Source organism: Anoplopoma fimbria, chromosome 18 (assembly GCF_027596085.1).
Source record: "Anoplopoma fimbria isolate UVic2021 breed Golden Eagle Sablefish chromosome 18, Afim_UVic_2022, whole genome shotgun sequence".
Classification (NCBI taxonomy): Eukaryota; Metazoa; Chordata; class Actinopteri; order Perciformes; family Anoplopomatidae; genus Anoplopoma; species Anoplopoma fimbria.
Genome location: NC_072466.1, coordinates 9761298 through 9771429, shown reverse-complemented (window position 1 = coordinate 9771429; position 10132 = coordinate 9761298). Strand labels below are relative to the sequence as shown.

At 40.7% G+C, this 10132-nt stretch overlaps 1 protein-coding gene across 1 annotated transcript; it reads right to left on the bottom strand.

The window, feature by feature from the left end:
* Window positions 1–1008: 1008 nt before the first annotated feature.
* kif25 (kinesin family member 25) lies at window positions 1009–9523 on the bottom strand. The gene is made up of 15 exons (XM_054618940.1): window positions 9455–9523; window positions 9244–9309; window positions 7947–8063; window positions 7566–7707; window positions 5669–5772; window positions 5494–5579; window positions 5356–5395; window positions 5189–5256; window positions 5031–5105; window positions 4715–4861; window positions 4257–4433; window positions 3318–3472; window positions 2974–3222; window positions 2244–2399; window positions 1009–1851 (listed from the first exon to the last, which is right to left on the bottom strand). The coding sequence occupies exons 1-15, from the start codon at window positions 9521–9523 to the stop codon at window positions 1700–1702; spliced, it is 1803 nt and encodes a 600-aa protein (XP_054474915.1). The 3' UTR covers window positions 1009–1699.
* Window positions 9524–10132: the final 609 nt, after the last annotated feature.

Genomic DNA, 10132 nt, shown 5'->3' with positions numbered 1-10132 from the left:
TCCCTAATTATCCACATCTGGACTTGTTGAGAAGAAGAACCCTCATGACAGACATCTCAGATACTGTTTGTCAGATGTAAATAAAGAATGAAGGTTAATAATAAACATGTTCTATCACGCTGTCTCCCTCGTCTCATTCTCACTTGCACTCGTCTTTCTTCGGCTTCTCTCCTCACTCTCCACGTCTTCTCACCTCCCCTCTCCTGTCTCTCTTTGTTCCCAGTTGTCTGTCGAAACAGAGGATGCTCCTGAACTTTTCATGTTTATTATCTTGTCACTCTTATTATAATCTTATTTTTTTTTTGTTGTCCTGTCACTCTTTATCCTCTAAGCCTGCTAGTTTCAAAGACGCTTTGGGCATTTGAGCTTTCATGTCACACTGGCGCATGACATCCGCGCCTCAAAAACATGTCAGCTTTGGGACCGTGAGGATTATAACTCCAATACATTGTGCAGAGCTCTCATCGCAGTTTGCAGCATGCTGTTAGGAGGAGGCTCATTAAACGTGTGTGTACAGTGAGTTATTCTATTCATGCTTGGAAGATGTCACACTGTTACACCTTGGAGAAAATTGCCCTGACTTGTTTACCCCTAACAATAAACTGTAGTCAACAGACCTGTCATAGTTTTTGTCATTAGCTGGTGTACCTTATTATCACCCTGATGGGTTTTGCCACATCGGACAACACATTTCACAGCACGCTGCTCCAAATAATTCATGGTAAAACAAAAGCTAAAAATAATTCCATCTTGCCCTTATGCTAAAGTGATTGTATGTGTTCCTCTTTGCTGTAATCTACACAGCAGCAGACGTCTTATTGGAACAACCCCCCCACTGTGAAACGTAGTTTGTATTCAGAGCATGTTGTTAGCATAAACTTTATATGAATAGCTTATTCTTAGAGGGGCTGCACAATGTATTACTCAAACCCTGTTTTAATTACCTAACAACAACATGTTTTGCGGTACATTTTTCTGGAACAAACTAATACACAAGGATACAAATTATCTGCATATCAGCTGTTTATTTAAGAGTCTTACAACGTTTTCTACTAAGACTATTCTATCAAGGCGTTTGAAAGACTCATAATGTGTCACCAAAAAAAAGGTGATGTTATAGATACAAATAACATAAACATGAGTACAAGTACTTCATAAATATAACTACACCCAAAACACAAAAAAAGAAGGCATGGCATGCAAGTACTGATATGTTTTACAGCAGCGTACATGTAAGACTTCTTCAGTCAGAAAGCCTTTTGCGTGATAGAGGACTATTGACTATTGACATCATCTACAGTGGACATGAAAAAATGTCGAAATACTGTGATTTCATACTATATTGATTTATCATTACCCAACGTTTGTGTAATTTCATTGTCAGTCATAACTACTTAGCACCCTTGGTAATTGTCAGGGTTATTTTCACATCATTAATGTGTTTTGCATTCAAGCATCATACAAGTATTTGTGGCTTCAGATAGCCACATAAGACATGGTAAATTGGTTAAACATGGTTTAAAGTTCTATTTAAAGACAGAATATGTAACAATTCTGGCAAAACCCATCTATTCCCTAGTTAAACACACAAGAATAATGAAATAACAATTATACCCTCAAATCTGTTTAGGTGGCATGATTGTTACAGGATCTATGCTGCCACAGCATCTGCAAACAATAAAATCTCTCCTCTGTCTCATCACTTAACTTTGAGGGTGTTATTCTTCCTTCGTGGTATCTCCTTCTGGACCTGGCGGGCCCGCGCGCCAAAGCCCAGAGACTGCAGAGACTCGGTGATGAAGTGCTGCGTGGGAGAGACACACAGCATCACCAGCAGCTTGGCATCGCCACCTGGTGGAGATGAACAGGAGGAGATACAAGCCTGAGATGTTAAACAACAAGGAAAGGATTAGATTTAATTATATGCAATGTATTTTTTGTTTCTCTTTTTACTATTGAGCATGGACAAATAGATCTTCCACAGTATTTTGAGTGAGTTTGGGTTTGTTTACATGTGTGTATGCTAGAGATCTGGTTACCATATTGGTATGTGGAATCTCTCAGCTAGATGAAGACATTTTTCATGGGAAACAGACATGGGAGATATGAGTCATAGGTCAGAGAGTGTGTGTGTGTGTGTGTGTGTGTGTGTGTGTGTGTGTGTGTGTGTGTGTGTGTGTGTGTGTGTGTGTGTGTGTGTGTGTGTGTGTGTGTGTGTGTGTGTGTGTGTGTGTGCACATCACCTATGGCATCCTGTAACAGATGAGTGAGTTTGCTGTTCCTGTAGGGGACGTGTGGTCTCTGCTCGGCCAGAGCTCCCAGTACATCAGACAGAGCAGAGAGACTGCGGTTTATACAGGACACCTCCCACAGAGCTGCACCCGAAACTCCAGACATACCTGGTACACACACACAAACACACAGTCATATTCAATGAAGCAAATTGATCTGCTAAGTGAAGAGGCATTCGTTTTATTGGGTTCAGTGACCTTTTGCATGTTGTACATAAAGGTGAAAAAGGGTAATTACAAAGACCCACATCTTCTGCTTTGTTTGTACTGTGAACCTTTATCCGTAGATTAATCATTTGATATTTCAAGGGGCAGACACTTACAGAAAATAGAAGCAAGCTGTATTTGAGCTTGAGATTGATTGTTTTAATCTAGACCAAGCAATATATTTGGCTAAAAGTAAGTAACTGAAAACTGTGGTGAGTTTACCTCTAATGGAATACTCTCCGCTGTTTAAGAATAGTTTTTTTAATCTTATGAATCAACTCATAAGAGCAAAGACATGTCTCCACCTTCATTTTAAGCAGCAGTTTATCTACAGCCTCACAATTAAGCATGTGCCTTAAGCCCCGTGTTGCAATTCTGGGTATATTTTTCAGTAATAACAGTGAGATTCAGGAACCAAAGTTCCCATGACACCTGCAAACTCAATCCACATCGTTAAGCATCAAGCTTCTCTCACCGACACACTCGCTCCCTGCAAGGTCCACCAGCTGCAGCTTGGTCCTGAAGGGAGCCTGAGAGATACTGGGCCTGGGGGAGGGACATGGAGAATGGGAAGGGGAGCGGCATGGAGAGCAAGGTGTGCTTAAAAAGAGATGATCATCAGATGAGTGGTGGGCAGAAGGGTTGGCACGGCGACAGCGTGGACTCCACCACTCCTTCTGAGGGGAGCGCTGCATGTCCTTCTTGGCACTCTGCAGCCTGCGGGCTAAAAGAAAGGGTAATAAAGTCACAATGCTGGAACGTGGGGCCAACCGGTGTCATTAATGCTGATGTGTGAGTGTGTATATGAATGCGTCTCACCCAGAGCCAGAGCGTTGGGACTCTTGGAGGATATTGTGAGGGTGACAATGAGGTGAGAGCGAGAGGAGTCAGTGTGGACGAGGGTGGGACAGTGAGCCCTGAGCTTTAAAACGCCGCTGATGATCTGCATCACCTCAGAGGCATCATGGACAGGCCTGTGAAACATATGAAACACATACACTATCACCTGGCATTTCATTTTTAAAGCTGACATAATCACTATTTTGTATTATTAACAATGGATCAAATGACATGTGTGTGAAAGGTGGTTTACCTTGCAGTCCCTCTAGGCTCTGTGGAGTGCAGCGTCTTTAACTTTATGTTTTGGTTTTCCTGCCCGCAACTTTACTGTTTGGTTCGCTCTCACCACTCTGACAGCGTTGTTTTTAGCAACAACAGGCAGCTGTTTTCACTGTAAAAGCTCTAAAAACCCACCAAACACAAACTGCATTTCACAGCGAAAGAGCCCGTCACATCCCCTCAAAAGGAGGCCTGAAACAACTCAAAATGGATGCTAAAGTTGCTCCATGTCTGCAAAATAAGTAAATAAGAAACATTTAAGAACAAGTTAGCCTAATCAACAATGAAAGTTGATAATAATAAGATTTTTGAATTTGTGCACTTCTCAGCAACAAGCTGAAAAACACAACATCTAATAAATTATTCACTTCGAAAGTTTGTGTGGCTAAAAGTTGCCCATTTACAAACCCAACAGCTACAGAGCAACGTTAGCATTCAGTTGGAGCTGCTCACTTTAAGAAAGTCAGGACATCCAAAATTCCCTCTCTTTTAGTTCAGTTTAGGTGACCAGATTACTTTTGAGAAACATATCTGAGAACATAATTCTCTTATGTTCATTACTACAATGGACCTCTTTCCCATTACACAGAATATGACCCACTTTTCTGCACACAGTCAGCCCGCTCGGTCTGTACTCACTCATGTGTGAGGGAGGTGACCTGGCTGGTACCAGAGGAGGTGGTGATGACGTCCCGGCGCTGGTCGGCGCCGTTGCCCTGTGCCTCTTTGGCCAGAAGGTCAAGCACCTCGTTGTTATACACCTCTACCACTGATACCTCGACTGTGTGGCTCTCTGCTGGCTTTTCAGAGATCAGCCTGGGTCACACACACACACACAGAAACCGATACACAATCATGGACACATAAGGAAAAGATCAAAGTTTAACCCAATTCAACTTTGAAGCAGATTATTCATTAATGGGCTGAATTTAAGTTATATCTGATGGTTAGGACTGAATAAGAATCAAGCAAATTGGACAATATCTACTGCGGCTTTCAGCACAGCATAAAAACCTATTTACTTCTTGCAGAGTTTAGTCTCTATGCACTGTAAATATCACATAAACAAATGAATATAATATGTGTTTCTTTCTCACCGAAAGAGCTCAGCAGCAGCCTTGGGGATGATTCCCTGCTGTGCCTCCTGCTGTGTGCCTGAGTGCTCCTCCAGCAGCTGGGATCCCATCATGGTGTGAGTCTTCCCACTGCCTGTCTGCCCGTACGCCATGATACACACATTATAGCTGCAGGGTAGAGAAACAGACAACATTCAAGCCATGCAGTCATATTATGCTGTTTGTCATGTATTTGATTGTTTCTTCTTATTCCCACTGGGTATAGTTTAATGAATATAGTTGAATGAATACATTTGAATGACATGTGATTTGATATAGTCTTTTGTTGTCTGCTCACCCGTCCATCAGAGAAGTGAGGAGCGGCTTGACTTCCTGAAACACATCCTCCTGTGAATTCTCTGGTCCGTGCACTCTGGTGGAAACACAGGGTAATTATTAATAAACTGAAAATAAAACAGAGTAATGTGTGGGAACAATGTGAATGTTGGATTTTACCTCTCAAACTCAAACATCTTGTTTTGCACCAGCATCCCTGGTTTTATACAATTCACCATCACCGTGTCCTTGAAAATAACAAACGAGGAATAACACAGAAAAGTGAGAACACTGAAGCAGCTAGCAGCAATAAGATAAAATAAATTCTAAGAGTCCGTGGAACTCACATCACTGATTGCAGAGACCACTTCTTCTGATGACGTAGGCCTGAGAGAGGAAAGCATAGCTTTTCAAGCACAGTACAACTGAAACCCTGTTATCTTACAGCATTTCATGTTGCTATGATGTATCATGTGTTGACCCACCTTGATCCAGAGGTGGAGTACTGGACGTGGTCAAAGGGTAGAACTGGTCGCACCCTGCAGTGAACTCTGATGTTCCCTCTCAACTCCTGTAGCAAAACAAAGAATGACAATGAAGATCATTATCAGAACCTACTGTATTGTCCATTATCTTTTGACACCTAAAATCTGTCCTCACCACCAGTGCGTTATGGAGTTCTTTCCTTCGCTGCCTCTCAGCTCTGCACCTCTCCCTCTCCTCCTCCAGAGAGCGCTCCAGAGCTGCAACACCATCTTGCAAATCTGGGCAGGGAGAGCAGAAAGACAGTTAAGGGAAAACAGTCCAATCAATTCACTGTCATGGACTGAGGTTAAAGTTTAAGCCATTGGTGCAAGCAATGTCGAGACAATTAACAAAAAGACCATCATTACAAAGTCTCCACCGGCTTCTATGCTGCATCAGATATTGTGAACCACCGGGATTGATTTTGTTGGCAATTTGTTGCAGCTGAGTAAAGTAAACTGTAGCTCAGGCTATTTTAAGGCAGAAGGCAGTAAAGTGAATGAATGAATGGTTATCCGTGTGGAAATCAACTCCAAAGGCAGAGGCATCTGTTCTCTGGTATAAATCTTTGAATCCAGGCCAAGTCTTTAATCCTGGTACACACAAGTACATACACACACCTGGCACGAAACACCTCCAATCACTCAGGACAGGCTGAGACATTCAAGAAAAGCCTTAGTTGAACATAAATAGAACTGAATATGGTAGAGGGATTTTTACTGTGTTTTAAGAGTATTTGGAACATAAACTGTCCTCCAAATTTCACCTATCCGCTCAAATATGTTCTTTCATTGTAAAGAAAAGTCTGTATTTAAAGCATTTTGATTATTAAGTCGCTGTGTGAAACTGTAGGTTATTATTATTTTTTGGGGCATGTTCCCAGCAAACTTAATTTTCATAAGACAAGAGCACAAAAAAAACCTTTCTGAGTACTGTTGCTGTGTCGACAATCCTAGTTTCATTATCATGTTATTACAAACATAAGAACAGATCATTCCACAGGTGGGTAGCAGGACATTCTATTAGGGTCCCAATATACATATATATATATATTCATATACCTGAATATTTATACTGTTCTGAATCCATTTGAATGTATTTATTTGTTCTGATTTTGTTCTGACAAAAAAACACTTTGTTTAAAGCAGCTTGCAGCATAATAGCATGTACTCAGAGGGATCAGTTTTCATCAATAATCAGACAATGGTGAGTAGCTGACTTGCAGGGCTGCATTATAACAAGCCAACCTTGGACAACCTCGAAGGGCAGTGAAGAGGGGAGGGACAGTGCGAGAGGATTACCAGCAAACAGAGCCTAATCGAGATACAGCCAGAACATTACCTGTAAACCACTTAAGAATGGAGAGAGGCACAGAGAGGGTGAAGGAGGGAGCACAACAGAAAAGTGAATAGGAGAGAGAGGTAGAAAAATGTGAGACCAGGAAGGAGGGAACAAACAATGATTGTTGAAATAATGTCTTCAAAGATCATTCAAATAAGTTCCGACAGTTTGCAGCGTATAAAAGATGAGTAGATGCTGGTGCAGACTCTATTAAGGATTATGAATTAGTTGTTTGTCGTAACACCCACGTGACAAAAGCACTACGTAAGCTTTTATGAACTGATCCTATGAAAAGTTACATAGGATTCTTAAAACATGTGCATGTCCCAAAAAAACCTTTCAGGTAAACTCTAGTGTGCAGTCCAGTAGACTCTAAACATCCTAAATAAGGCATTGCGACAGTGTCCTGTAAAAGCACTGCTGCAAGATTTGGCTCCTATAAATTAGAATCTACTACAGGTCAAAGTTAAGGACAGAGTGTACGTGCTGCTCTTCTAATAGCTGTCTGCTCACCCAAACTCGCTGCACCCAGACTCCACCATTACGCCAATTTTAGGATTTTCTTAATCCAAACAACTGCCAAAATGGTGCCAGACAGTACACCTAAATTCCATCCTCAAGAAATTCCTTCAGAAACATAACCTAAGGACAATGTCAGAGATGCTGCATCTATGTTAACACAGATACTCACTCTTGACCTCGTCTCCGTGGTGACCATTCAGAGAACAGCTGGCTTGCTCTACTTTTTTCAGCAGCTGCTTGCTCTGCTCCTCCAGCTCAGTGGAAAAACTGAAATACACTGCGAAAAGTTCACTCAAGTCCTGTTTCACAGCCTGCAACAGACAAACAGAGAGGACAAATTAATTGTGATTCTGCTCTGTGTGTGTGTGTGTGTGTGTGTGTGTGTGTGTGTGTGTGTGTGTGTGTGTGTGTGTGTGTGTGTGTGTGTGTGTGTGTGTGTGTGTGTGTGTGTGTGCTGTTTGTCTGCTATATAACATCGCAACAAACAGACGTAAAGAGAAATCCTAACCTTCCATGTACACAGACAACATTTATCTCAGTGCGTTGGTACCTGGACCTCAGCGAGGAGTTTGGCAAGTGCCAACTGGGTTATCTTCTGAACATTCTTCTGTTGCTGATGATGCTTCAGGGTCTCCTCTTTGTGGTTCCGACGGAGTTTCCCCAAACACTGAAAAAGATATGAAATCAATAAACTCATTCAGCACCACTAGGCCATTTAATTTCTACTTTATGCCAAGCTCCAGTATGACCAGTTGATTATCTACAACATGTATCATGTGATATATAATTTGAACACAATGCTTGCACAAAGTTTTTGAGGGGCTGATTTGTTTGTCAACTGTTAGTTAAGTAACTGAGTAGTTAAGAACATAGAATGCACACAAAAAATGTTGTGAGATAGTAAGGAACAATCGTTATCCTGTACAGAAACAGCTCTGATGCTAAATGATCTGTCATTGTGCAATTCAGCCGCGTAGCGTCCTATTTTAAAATGATCAGGGACTACTTACTTGTTCTATAGGAACTGAATTTACAGTAATGAACAGCATTAGACCATTAACATGAAATGCTTCACAGCAAGTGAATACATGGCTGCTCACCTTTATCCAGCTTAATTATCCAGCTATATTATTTTGTACACATTGATTAGCATTTTGATTGACAGATCTTAAAAAAATCTTATTTATGTTCACTATTATATCTGTTCCAAAAACATGCACAATATCAGGAGCCTGGAACCGGCACTCTATGTAATTGTCATTTATTACACATGTGCTTTTCCTGCTAAGACAAAAGGCCTATAAAACCCAATTAAACATATTACTCTGAGTAATACTAGCTGCTTGATTATGACTAGTCTAATTGAAGTGTTGGCATTGAACACCTAATGGCACAGTCTACTGAGAGGATTTTTTGTGTCCATATTCTCATAATATAACATACTGTACAGTATAAAGGCGACACATGGCCATTCAGGTTCAATTGATCTCTACTGTCCACTTGGATTTTTGGTTCCATACAGCGATAATTATAATCAAATACAGAGCGGGCTGCTCTGATTAACCTACAAGTGAAGTTACATCACATGACCAGACTCTGCAGACATCAGGGTGGAAAAAAAAACCTTTTGAATTTAAGCCTAGTGGCGCAAAGTTAATACAGATAAAACAGTTGTTCACACAAAAGCCTTCTTCAGCAGCTTAGGAGGTCAATGAATAACTATAAAAGAATCATGCCCATCTATCAGTATAGAATAGAATAGAATAGAATAAAACAGAGTGATCAGGGATTTCCATAGGCCTTAAAGGTTTAACTCTGTAAGTAATGAATGTCAGAAATCTTATTACCTCGGCAAGTCTTAAATGGAGAATAGCATTCTCTGTCTCCAGTTCCAATATTCGCTCCTCTTTACTCTGCAAACACAATGAAATATTACAAACAATCTGGGTTGTGTGTAGTTATTTTTGAAATGATAAATGGCTAAACTACAATACAAGTCCCTGAACAATCTCTAATAAACTAATCACACATTTGGAATAACGCTCTAGCAGTGATTACCCTCAGTTTGTGCTCCAGCAGGTGTACCTGATGCGCAAATATTTGGTCCCGGTTTATAAAGAGAGGCATTCTTTTTACTCAGAGAAAATACCCACGTAGAGAAGAGAATGGATACCCTCGTATCAATCCTTCACAGATGACCAAGTCGTGTCCTTTCGAGTGGAATAATCCAATTAACAACAAATCTCAACAACACTTGTGTGATTGTCAGTGGGGAGGAGGATGACAGTTTCCTGTCCCTCCTCAGGGCTATTACTGCAGTCAAGCCAGCCTCCACTCCGAAAAACACAGTCCATTATTTTCATTTTAACGTTAAGTTACAGTACCAGTCAAAAGTGTGGACACACCTTCTCATTCAACTACTTTGAAGAATCTAAAATATAAAACATATTCTGGTTTGTTGAGCATTTGTTTGTTTACCACATAATTCCATATGAGTTCGTTTGAAGATGTCTTCAACATTAATCTACAATGTAGAAAAAAATAAAAATAAAAATAAAGAAAAACCATTGAATGAGAAGGTGTGTCCAAACTTTTGACTGGTACTGTATATGATGATTTCTGGTAGATTTTGTAAGTGAACTTAAGTTTAAATCCTCCCCCCTGGTATTCCTGATTGAAAGAGTCAATTTCATTTGGCAGCTGTGGTCAGAAAACCATTGAACATGTTTTACCACC

Coding starts and splice junctions, on each gene's coding strand:
- kif25 (XM_054618940.1), bottom strand. CDS start 9,523: ATGCCTCTCTTTATAAACCGGGACCAAATATTTGCGCATCAGGTACAC. Junction 5,106..5,188: donor AAGATGTTTGAGTTTGAGAG/GTAAAATCCAAC, acceptor TGTTTCCACCAG/AGTGCACGGACCAGAGAATT. Junction 1,852..2,243: donor TCTGTTACAGGATGCCATAG/GTGATGTGCACA, acceptor CATCTCCACCAG/GTGGCGATGCCAAGCTGCTG.